We start from the raw sequence: 12,236 nt of genomic DNA on the forward strand, positions 1-12,236 counted from the left end.
ACTTTTTATCAGGAGAGTCCCTCAAATAGTTTCTAAGCATACAGCTCAACCTCTTGGAGGAGGCAGGTGTTAATCCTGTTAAGCAGGAGCATGACCAGAAAAATCCTCAAGATATTGCTTGATGCATGTTTTGCTCCTTCTGTTGCAGCCTGTGGAAATAAGGTTGACCCTGTGTATGAAACTCTCCGCTTTGGGACTTCTTTAGCACAGAAAACCAAAAAGGGAAGTTCTGGAAGTGGGTCTGACTCTCCCAACAGAAACTCTGTAAGTTTCCCACATCTTTCTTCCGTTTTCTTTCTGGAGGAGCAACAGATATTCATTCACATAAGCTTGTGTCAGAGTTCACAAAACTTGTATTTCAAACTGTAAAAAGACCTAAAATCTTACTCTTAGCTTCCATATTGAGACCAGAAAACTTGTTATCTTTGCCAATTCAAGTTTTATATATCTTTTAGATGACTCTTACGAAAAAGAGAGAAATGCTAATTAAATTAGTAAACTGTTTTTATCAGATTGGGAAAGGAAGTATTAATCTTTTTATTTTACATATCTATATAGAAGTGTAAAAGAGATACTGAACTGTCAGGCTGTAGTAGATGTATAGTCCCTGTTGTTGATGATGGCCATTTGCCCCTCATACAAATGATAATGATGAGTTGGTGTCTTCAGAACCTTGATTGAAAAGTATATGACCCCAGTACAAGCCCAGACAAAATTAAGACACTACTTCTGCAACAAAGCAAGGGACTGGGACCTCCACCCCTGTCTAGTGCAGAATCGTGAGGGAGACATTACAGACTGGGCTTGTCTTTCCAAACTCCAATATAGACAGGTGTGATTAGGTTGTTGTATCCAGACAGGGAAGTTTTAGCCTTAATGCTAATATTTTTCATTCACTCTCTCAAATCATGAAAGTCATTTTCTTAAGGACCATGGCAGAAGAGGTAGAGAGCAAAGGAAGTGATAGCTCCTTTGGCCCTGCCTTTGCTATATCTATACCTTTTTCAACAGTAACAATTGCCAGTTTCTTCCTTACAGAAGTGGTTATTTATCCTAGTAGATGGATCCACAAGATCAGGAGCTCCTTCATGGTGTTGAAAGAATATTTCCTACCCTCTCAGCCTCTCATAAACAGGCGCTTACACGTATGTTTGAGGTTCTCTTCCATTCCCAAGAGATCCTCCCCACTCCACCCCTCCCTCCTCAAAAAAAAAAAAATTTAATTCACACCTGAATCCACTGGAGGCTAAAGCTGATTGTCATCTCTAAAAATCAGACTCATTATCTGGCAATCTCTTCTGCACACACCTCATAAGACAAATCGCTGAGCACAGAGACATAATGAGAGTTGGTCTGCAGGTCTCAAAGCAAATACTTATATGCTTAATATTAAGTCATGCTAATATCTGCATATGTTTGGTACAACATTTCCCTGGCATTTAAATACATGCTCACTCACACGGCTGACTTGCAATCTCAGGTGGTATAGGTGGACTCTAAACAGGCATCAATTCATGTCAGACGGGAAAGAGGACAAACTAATTTAAGCAAGAACTAAGTGAAGCCTGCAAGGGATTTATTAAGGGACATGTCTTCTATCCGCCCCCATTTGTGCCTTAGAAAGGAATTTGCTTACTCCCTTTTTTCTTTCTTAACTCAAAGTGACTCTACTTTCTGTCACATTATTACATTTCTTTCTTTCAATTATTTAATATCCTTTGAAACAAAATTTCTACAAATGTAATTATTGCTTTCTAAATCAATAAAGTTTATGTTGAATTATAAATGAAAACTCAAGCATAGAAATCACTAATGCTGTGTCAGCTTCCTCTAGGGAGGTGTAGGTGTAGAGTTAGGAACGCAAGTTCATTACAGGAAGTTCTCCAGGGTATTGAAGCTGAGAGGGAATGTAACATGTCAGCATACAGAAAATAGAAAACATTAGAGAATTGAATAAGCAGACCTAAGAAACCATAAATTTTTCCAGCACAGCTTTTATGGATTGAGACAAGGATAAAAAACAGGGTCGACACAACCCTGAACGAAATGGTGGAGCGGGGACCTTAAAAACTGATGTGTGGCCTGGGAGTAGGTCCTGACCAGTGATTGCAACAGGGATGTGGCACAGAGCCCTTAGAAGCACGTGTAGTTAGTGGGACTAACTCAGAGGGATTATGACCTTTCTCCAGTGATCCTCACTTCTGAGCTGCTCTGCTCCTCTGCAGCAGAAGCAGCAATGCAGCTGTATGGTTGTGCTGAGTCCCAGCCCTGGGATATGGAATGTGCTTCAAGGTTCTGCCATGTCACCAAACTAGGGATGCCAGGGACATGGGGACACCTGGGATACTACTTCCCTTTGCAGGTGATATGCAAGCTGTCCAAGGCCTTGCTCGGAGTCAGCACAGTAGAGCTGCTCCTGCTGAAGGTTAAAAGTAAAGGTGACAGGCCTAGGAGCTGTACCTTGCCCCTACAGCCGTGAAGCTTTCATGCTGCATGCAGTTCATGTCTCTGCAGAAAGTAGAGACAGCCACCTTCCTCTAAACTAGCCAAAGTATTTTTAACATGACTGAGCTGTGTGGATGTATTTACTGAGTTTTCTGCCCAGATTTTGCATTTCCCATAAAAGAAAGTATCCATATGCTACAGGTTTACTACCTACTACTTGCTCCAAAACTATTTCTGTAACCCACATTTATACAAAAAGTCATTTGAGGTGATGTAAATGTGAATCTAGTTCGTGTTATTTTTTTGTGGATCAGCTGCTCTCAAAATCAGCTTTGCACCTCTATAATTTCTATTAGACCATTTGTCATGTAGTCATTCAGTGAAAAATCATTAAAGGTAAATGAGGTTGCCTCAGAAGGTTTTGGGTGAGGTATATACTGAAGAGACAGTCACTTCACATCCCATATGCATTAAAACTTAATAAAATAACATTAATTGCTAATCAGCAATAATGGAGCTAGTCTGTGAAAACTGAGGAACATGTTGTAGCAATGAACTGAAAAATAGCTGGTAGTTAGTGTTTCAACAAAGCCAGTCTTTCTCTTCTTGACTCAGCAACCGGAATCCATGGATATGCTCTACACTGGATCTGTGTAAACTTTGCTATTGCAGTGCATCCTTGTCCTCAGCATCTTTGGGCAAGATGCAAGACGAACATGACCTGCTGTGAAAGGCGGAGTCTAAAAATAAGAAGCAACAGAGCAGCAAATTATATATTCTTAAAATAGCAAGGGAGACAAGATAGCCACACCTGTGACACAAATCTACTTTCAACCCCTTTGTTCATTGGTTTCCTTCATGGAGAAATAGCTAGGAAAGTACTAGATAGGAGAAATAAAATTGTGAAAGTACTTCCTAAAAAACGTTTTGCTGTCAACACTAGTAAAAGGGAAAAAAACTAGCATGTAAAATCTATAAAGCAATTCAGGTTCTGCTCCCTAAACAAAAACAGGAATGTTCCTGTGATTCAGGCACAGGACTGCAAAGCAATAGAGCAAGCTGTGTGTACAGTATAATTGTAAAATGTCATACAATAACATTAAATCCTTCTTGTGACTTAAAATTTGTGAGCTAGAAACAAATATAACTTAGGAACAGTGTAAGTATTTACATTTATTCAGATTAGAGAAAGCATCTGACTCATGTTCAATCTTTGGGTTTTTTCTGGTTATCAAATATGTAGAGAGTTCAACGACTAAAGTGTTATTAAGGTCAGACTCACACAGAGTTGTTTGGAGCAGCTCCTCATTCCTGTTGGGCTATACAATGAGAAGCTGACCATCCACCCAAGGAATCTGGTGCTGTATTCAAAGTATACTTCTGAGACTTGAGATTATGTCATCCCACATTTTCTTATACCCTGGAACACTGGCTCCCTAATCATGACTGACATTAATATGATACAAAGAAGGAATCATAGTAATTCTAAAAGCAACAGTTAGGTTTCAATTTCCCTAACCATACTGGCTGAAATGACTGTTTAAAAAGAAAATGAGGGCAGATATTTAAAGATTGACTTCATCCACTCCATTGCACTCTAGTTCTTTCTTTTACAGCATTTTAGCAGATTTTAAATGACCCTTATATTACAGTTATTTTACTGAATAATGTATTCAGGGCTGATACATTAAAACCATGTAGTTTCAACTGATGTTCAGTCTCCCTGGATGATAGCTATTTAGTATACATGCAGAAGCTGTAAATTCCCTCATACCCTTTCTGTTTTGTACAGCGAAGCACATTGCTTCATATAATCCTTTGTTCCTTAACTTTGACTTTATTTTACACTGCAGAAATCTTTTGTGCTCCAGACTCCAGACTTGGTCTGGAATTTTTTTCTGGGATTACACTACTCCTTGTGCAGTAGGTATGTGTTGTACATCACCAGATCAAATTTTTCCTTTCATCCCATTAGGCTGATTCTGCTCTGCTGTGACACCACTCAAGTACTGCATTTCCCAAAGACTCCTGCTGTGGTTTTATTTCACTTCATCAGTCCCTTTTTCTGGCTTATCCTGTCTCATTTGCTGTTTCTGTTCCTGCAGACAGCTGACTTGGTGGAAGTTCCAGAGGAAGGCAATAGTTCTGCGGGCACCCTTGACATAAGCAGAAAACGCAGCAACAGTGGTGAGTGCCCTCCAGCCAGGACAGCACCTTAAGGTTTAAAGGCCCATGGACAGCTTGTTTCAGATGAGGGGTTATGGCATGTCCAGGTTTTAGCAGTGTTCTCGTTTTCAAAGCAGGAGGTGTGTTGGTGCAAGAATTTAGGGAATGTTTTTTGCCATTCAGATGAAATTGAAGCCACCACATTCCTTAATGTGGTGTGTCCAAAACTGCAGCTAGACAAGGTTCAGGTCCATTCCCTATGTCCTATCTTTACCTCATGATCATGACTGTAGACTTAACATGCTTCATTTCCACATAGCTAAGTGAAACCAAAAAAACCCTTTATTTTCCATATGTTTGATTTTTTCACATGATTTTGTATATCATAACCTCTTTGGGACAGAAGACGAATCGTAAAATATCTTTGTGTCCGTAAAATACACAGCACAGTGAATTTTGATTATAATTGCAGCTTCTCAGTACAATTGTAGTATGTGCCAAGTAATATTAATGGCCCAATTCCTTCATTTGATTTGCAGTATGAAAGTAATGTTTTTTCACAGCGTTGGCTTGATGAGATTTGAAAACCAGCATAGCATCAAGAGTTTAGTAATGAAATCTCTGCCACTAAGAGTTGGTGTTTGTGACCCTGTTCTTTAATTCAGTCATGGTGGTGGAAGTCATAAACAAAAAGAGTTATTGCTTAGCATAAGTTCAGGCCCAAACCATCAGGGCAACTTCTTTAATAGCAACCAAAATCTGCTTTACTGAATCTCACAAGATGTACAGAACAAAAACCAACCACACTGAGCATAACTTTTTTCTTCATAGTACCCCCAGTGCTCCTCACATACTGCTACCAATTCATGTAGGTGAAAGGCCAGCTTCAGCTGTCTGTTTCTGTATTATGCCACCTCCTTATTCCTTTCCTCCCCTCTTGGTCCTATCATCTCTCCTTGCTGTGTTCAATCATTTCCTTTCTCTCATTTTGTGAACATCTCATCCATATTATCTGAATTCTCTTGAAAATGTTGTTAATTTTTCTGTCTTGCAAGTGAAAGTTGACCTGACCTGGTTAAAGATAGAGAATTCATCCTGCACCACAATGTTTAATCCTGCCCACCTGAGATTAAATAGACCCTTTTTGAATTTTCAGATAACTTTTTATTTATTTGCAAGTCAACAGTTTCATTTCTGAAACCCAAAGAAACGTTTTTTCTCTGAGATCTGTATTCACTGAATGCACAGAAAAGCATTCAATGAACTTATTTAAAGAGATTAGTTTAAATACTCAGCATGTGTCAAACCTCTAAATAACTTCCATGGCACATTAATGATTCCTTTGATCAGCTCAGTACTGGCTTTTTTACAATCCATCCTTTAGAGGCTCAGAGTATAAATTATGCATCAGTCTCTCCAAAAATTTCCTCTTGGTAGATTTTTAACAAAACTGACTGCACTGTTTGCACAAGCTATGGAAATGGTAAAATCCTTTTCAGAGTGTAAAACCCCTTCTTTTTTTTCTCTGCTACTGCTAGGGCAAACAAATATGAAAATAGATGGATTTCTGTTGTGTGGAGATATGAACATACTTCTATGGCTTTCAGATTCAAGTGCTTCCTATTAGCATCCAGAGACCACAAACTAAACATAGATTAAAAATTTAAGTATATTCCAATTATTTTTAGGAAGTGACTCATGACACCTTTTCCCTCAGTTGTCCACTGGCTCTTTATCAGAAAGTTTCCCATTAATGCCTGGATGACTCAGGTCCGTTCTGGTTGAGTTTGTGTTGTTTGTTTGTTTTCCTATTAAAATTCTGTTCTGCAAATAAGTATTTAGGAAAATGTACACGATGCTCTTTGATAACGGGAAACTGCAGAAAAGACAGCTTCCAGAAGGGTAAAAAGATCCAGCACGTGTGGCCCTGTAATTTTCCCTGTAGAACTCCTATGACAACAACTTCAAGGGGAGATTCTTTCATTCAGGCCCTGGCATAAGTCCTATGAAGCAAAGCTTCCCAGTTTACAACTGTGAGATGTCTTACCTAATTTCCAGACCTTCAACCTCATCTAAGCCAGTTATACTCTTTTACTACTGTAAACTGCTCTCTGTAAAGGAAGTCCCAAAAGCAAAAATGTACTTTAGGTGACATTTATAAGTCTGCTATCAACAGAGTTTTGAGCACTTTCCCCTTGAATCTAATATGGGATGTCCTCCCTGCAAACCCAATTTTAGTGAGCACTTCTCAGCCAACACAAGGATACAGTTCATCTTCCTCCCCATGTAGTAGGTCAGCTCCACAGTTCATGAGGCTTTACATTATTAACTTGTCTTATTTTCTGTCACCAAACAGAATTACTCCAGACATGATGTTTAAATACTTTTACTTCATCTGGTGAATGACTTTTTGCAAGTCCAAAAGGCTCCTGGTTACCCAACTCAGTATTCACCAGAAAATCTTTAATTTTCGTCCTAACTCCTGTTCCTCTGAACATGGAAAACAAAGCATAGTGATTTGAGTAAACACTGCCAAACTGTAATAGCACATTTTAAACCCCTTCATACAGATGCCAGACATATATGTACCCCTATATTGATGGTACAGGAAATCAGGTTTATTTCTAAGATTTTCCTTCTGATAGTCTGCAGGGTCAGAGTCCCTTTGCAACAGGACTTGGTGAGGAGCATATTGAGGCCCAGGTCCACTGCAGTCAGGACACTCAGACACAATTAGGGGCATTTTCACAATAAGTGTAGCAGGTATCAGCTCACATGCTCCCTTCACATTGACAGATTGAACTTTATGACTACAACATTGCCTTACATTTTGTCAGAGGTATGTGTTCATGAATGCCTGTCACTTTGTACAAAATCTTTCTCATGCATGTTGTGGCTGCCGTTTTGTCTTTTGTCTGTTACAAGAACACTGTCATGTTTTTCAATATCTAAGTACAGCTCTCTAATATCAAAGAATCTTACTATTTCCCTCATGAAGCTTCTCCACACACTCTGTTAGGTTGTCAACTACCATGTAGATTAGTCCCAGAAATATATGTTAATGAAAGAAAGGATGAGCAGGTGAAAGAACAGAGGAGAAAAATTCAGTGGTGTGGTGTTCCCTGGACCTTTTTCCCCCTAAATGCATGCAACTGTATGACTGAGAAACAAAAAGAAAAACTCCCCAAGTCACCTGATACTACCACTTTGGAGATTTCCAAATGGTTAAACACTACAAAGCCGAGCTTCTGCTCAAAACTCCTACAGAAGTAAATGGTAGGAGAAGACACTGATGGTTGTAGCTGCTCAGAGACTCCAGCTATTTAAAAAAAAAATATTCAGAGTTTATCCAGAAGCAAACACTTAATTCTTAAGGGGCAATTCTTAAAATTTGAAGGGCAAATTCAGTCCAAATGATTAAGCCACTGCATTTTTTCTAGGGAGATAACTGAGGACAAGTATCAGTCAGCTCATGAATCAATTATGATAAAGGGTAACTGATTACTTGTTAGGTATGTCAGGTGCTGTGACTGTTGTCTTATTCTATGAGTTTCGATTTAATAACTTAAAAGCAAATGTTTACATCTACAGGCCTGTGTCTGAGTTTACCCACCCTGATTTGAAAGCAATTCAGGTACCTCCTTTAAATTCAGAGAGAGTAGTGTATCCAGTGCACCCTAGACATGGACTAGAGGAGAGAGGGACCAAAGAAGGCTATCAAACACTTAGACATCAAAGAAGGGAAGGAAGGGGTTTTGCATGCAAACTTTCCCAGTATTGCTCATTTATGATCATCTGCTCTTCCAGGTGCTTTAAAATGGAAATACTGCTTATCCTAAACATGAAAATACAGTACTCAATGTGAGAAAAAGTCTGCTGGACTTTAAATAGTAATGCACTTACAATACCTAGGTTCTGTTCGTAGTCCTATACTTGTCTGTACTTCATCTGATCAAAATGATTCATTTGTTACACTTGTAAATTCTGGAGGACAGATTGTGTCACATGCCAACAGCATCTGTGGTTTTTTTGGGAGTGTAGAAGGGTTCAGAGGAGACCACAAGGAATCAAAGAAAATAAGGGAGAAAGGGAAGAGATCAACAAAATCCCGGTGATCCTGTTAAGATGAAGAGTCTGAAGCTGCTCCTAAAATGTCATATGTTTTCTTTATTTCAGTGTTTACATACTCTGAAAATTGCACAGAACACTTTGGAGAAGAACCAAAAAGTATACATTCCCTGGTATGAGCATAAATTTTGTGATGATGCAATGGTAATGGGAAGTCATGTAAAACTCTAGTTTTTATAGCTGTCTAAGGACCTTGAGTAGCTCTGATGGGTCGCAGATATCTATCGTGTTCTTACACCATTTCTGGGACGTTGGCCATGACTAAAGCAATATACATTACTGGATAGCTTTTTAGTTTATCCTTTGTCATCACTCTATGTTTCTCTGCTTATTGCAAATTGATTTGGGAGTACAAAAGATCCAGTGTGCAGGTCATGCAATTACAACAGAATTGTCAATGTAAATGTAAAAATCACAGATTTTATTTTGAAAGTTACTTAGTGTTTGTTTTAGCTGCTTTTTCTTCCCTCCCTCCCCCACCCCGATTAGCAGTAGAAAAAATAAGAAGAGAGAGTAGCCAGTCTTCTCTGTTGAAAACCCAGCACAAAAAGCTTTCACACATTAAAATCACTTTAAGAAAGTGATTTTCCTGGTCTAAATTTGGACCTGTGCACTGTACAATTCTAGTTCCATCCATAATGAGGACTGTAGACTAGACACCTTATATAATGCCAGTAATACACTACTCAGCTCATAAGAGCTGTCATACATACTAAAGAGAGAAAAAAGGCACACTCATTTTTAAGATCTTGTCCTAAAGACCAGCCAGTGCAAATTTCTGCTTGTGTTCTTTGGAAGCCTAGAATTTGATCTTGGAGTTCAAATACTCTTCTTTCTAAATTAAGATAGTTACTGCCTTAATGAGAGATGATTCTGGCTAATTTATTGTAAGATCAGGTTCTGGTTCCTCTGTCTCTAACAGAGTGAACCAAATTACTTTATGGAGCAGATACTTAAATTTTGTCTTTCTCTTTTTTCTTAAAGGGACCATTTTATAAAAGCATGTTACATGTGAACACCTATGTTGCCTTGTACAAATTTGTACCACAAGAAAATGAAGACTTGGAGATGAGGTAAACTTCAAAATATTTGTTAGTCGATTTGACACATTTGCACTGATGGTCTTTTGGTTATGTATGACTTTGGGGAAGGGAGGGTTTCTTCTGACATTTTTAGTACACATTTTTATAGAGGTAACCATCTAGATACAAAGATGTTCTCACAATTAAAGAGAACAGATGACCAATTTTTTTGGCAAGCATACAGTAGATTAAAAGTTTCAAAAACACTTACATCACTTTAGTGGCGGGGTGGCTTTCAGCTGTAAAATGTTCTCAGTTCCTTTGTTTTTCAACCAGAAGTTTGCAGCTAGGAATTATCCACCAGCTCTCATACTAATGCTACAAATTCTACAGTCCTGTTTGATCCGCCCTCTTAATTCAGTTGTGTCTGAAAAAAGAGAATGGTGTCTAGCTACTGGATGGCAGTGTTTTCACATGAGAACTTATCCAAATAACCTTGTTAATTGCTATTTTTAGCACTTACTTCCTCAGTTCTGCATCAGTTGCTTGCATTACAAGGTCTAATCCAAGCCCATTAAAGGAAAAGGACAGCTTTTGTTTCACAGAAATTATTTTGTTCATGCTGCTCACATTTTGCATGGTCTTACTAGAGTGCTTACTGTGAAACATGTCACCTGTCTTCAAAGGCATACCTATATCAAAACAATCACCCATGTGCCACAGAATTTAGGGAATTTGACAGAGAAATCCCCCTCTCCTCAGTATGTCCAACACTGAAAACCTTTTTCCTGCTCCCAGCTGTGCCTTCTTACTGCTCTGGAGCTAAAGGATGGGAAGTAACACAGAAATTACAAGTTTTCCTATCATTCTGCTTTACTGACATTTCCTGATCATTATTTTAGGAATGTGAGCTCTTCAGGAAATAACCACAGTATATGGGAACCTTTACTAGAAGTTGCCAGCTATTCTGCTTGAAAGATTCCACTTTGCATCCTGCTCTTTAGGAGTGTATTCCATCTTGTTCATTTCTTCCATGACATAGAACATCTCTCAGACAAGCCTGCACTAGACTACCATCCTCATCCAGACACAGAAATCCAGAAAACACATCAACCTTCAAAATCCTCCTGTTCCACATTTTAGGGGGAAAAGCAGCCTGTGGTCTGAAACATACTCTTTCAGGGGAGATCAGGCTCTTTGCAGGAAACAGGAATACTAGGTTTTAGACTAGTGGTACTCAACCACAGCAGAGCTGTTTGTTCATTGGTCAGAAATTCATTAATATACGTGTTAACATTGGTCCATAAGGGATGCCCAATAGCTGGTAATGTTGTTTTGTTACTGTAGAGCCAGGCAGGATCCAACTCAGTTGCATGAATTCCCATCTAGCATAGCTGAGGTATTGGAGGTGGGTTCAGCAGAGCAATGTTGTCAAGACTGACAAGCACTGTCCTGGGAATCCAAGATGGGAACCAGCCAGGCACTGATCAGCTCCATCATAACAAAGGCAAATAGCAGAGGAAGGACCTGAGCTGAGAGGAAGTGTTAGGACAGATTTCCGCAGTTCCCAGCTCATCTCTGAGAGGATACAGTGAGTGGCAGATTACTGCAGTGAAGATGTGCAGCCCTGATTTCAGCTGAAATTATAATTTACCACACCCTGAATTTCTTCCCTAACAACAGGAGCAATCAGTCAGATTTTCCAGTGCTCTGGGATAAATAAAATAGGACATTGCAGTAATACATTTATTCTAAGAGATGGCCTTATATTACAGGAGAGAATCCTGAAGGCAAGCAACCCCATGTTTCAGATGCTGCAGAGAATGGAATGGAATGGAATGGAATGGAATGGAATGGAATGGAATAGAATAGAATAGAATAGAATAGAATAGAATAGAATAGAATAGAATAGAATAGAATAGAATAGAATAGAATAGAATAGAATAGAATAGTTAGAAGGGACCTACATGAGTGCCTATCTTGCCACCTCCTGAAATCTAGATCACTGAGATAGAGCAGACAACTTATCCAGGGTTGTGATTTACAGAAGAAAAATGTAAGACCTGACTGATTTCAACCAGTAGTAAGAACCAAGTGGGTTACCCCTTATCAAGGATTAGCAGCCTAAATCTAGGCTGCAAGAAATACAGGTCCAGATAGGATTTCTATTTTGAATCCTTTCTGGAGGTTAAAGACACCTATATTAGCTCTCTTCTAGGAAAAAAAAACCAACAAAATCAGCAGGCCTTCAACCTAAAATTCTCTGTGCTCAGACAAGTGACAGAGAGAGACTTTAGGTTCAGTTGCCATCTTTCTCTGACAGCCAACTAAATTTATATTTTCTGGGTTATTTTTCTAACAAGCAGGCTGAAGAGTACTGTGTGGACAAGGCTTTCTAAATCCTTCTTATTTAAAGTTTTTTACCTTTCAGTGTAAGGGGCTCAATGCTGTTTGCCCAGTTTATTCACTTTGAAG

General features: G+C 38.9%; 2 protein-coding genes across 22 annotated transcripts in view; one reads left to right on the forward strand and one right to left on the reverse strand.

The window, feature by feature from the left end:
* The window catches only part of STAC (SH3 and cysteine rich domain), a 79,351-nt gene that overhangs the window by 50,137 nt on the left and 16,978 nt on the right, over positions 1–12,236 (forward strand). For all 7 annotated transcript variants that reach the window (XM_088167134.1, XM_014891670.2, XM_088167124.1 and 4 more), the window contains 4 exons: positions 149–264; positions 4,551–4,632; positions 8,788–8,852; positions 9,724–9,812. In XM_088167134.1, coding sequence (XP_088023260.1) covers positions 149–264; positions 4,551–4,632; positions 8,788–8,852; positions 9,724–9,812 — 352 coding nt within the window. The remainder of the gene's footprint in view (positions 1–148; positions 265–4,550; positions 4,633–8,787; positions 8,853–9,723; positions 9,813–12,236) is intronic.
* Positions 1–12,236, reverse strand: part of LOC148225207 (uncharacterized) — a 109,028-nt gene that overhangs the window by 20,964 nt on the left and 75,828 nt on the right. The window lies entirely within an intron of this gene.

This window comes from Sturnus vulgaris, chromosome 1, assembly GCF_052056855.1.
Source record: "Sturnus vulgaris isolate bStuVul1 chromosome 1, bStuVul1.hap1, whole genome shotgun sequence".
Classification (NCBI taxonomy): domain Eukaryota; kingdom Metazoa; phylum Chordata; class Aves; order Passeriformes; family Sturnidae; genus Sturnus; species Sturnus vulgaris.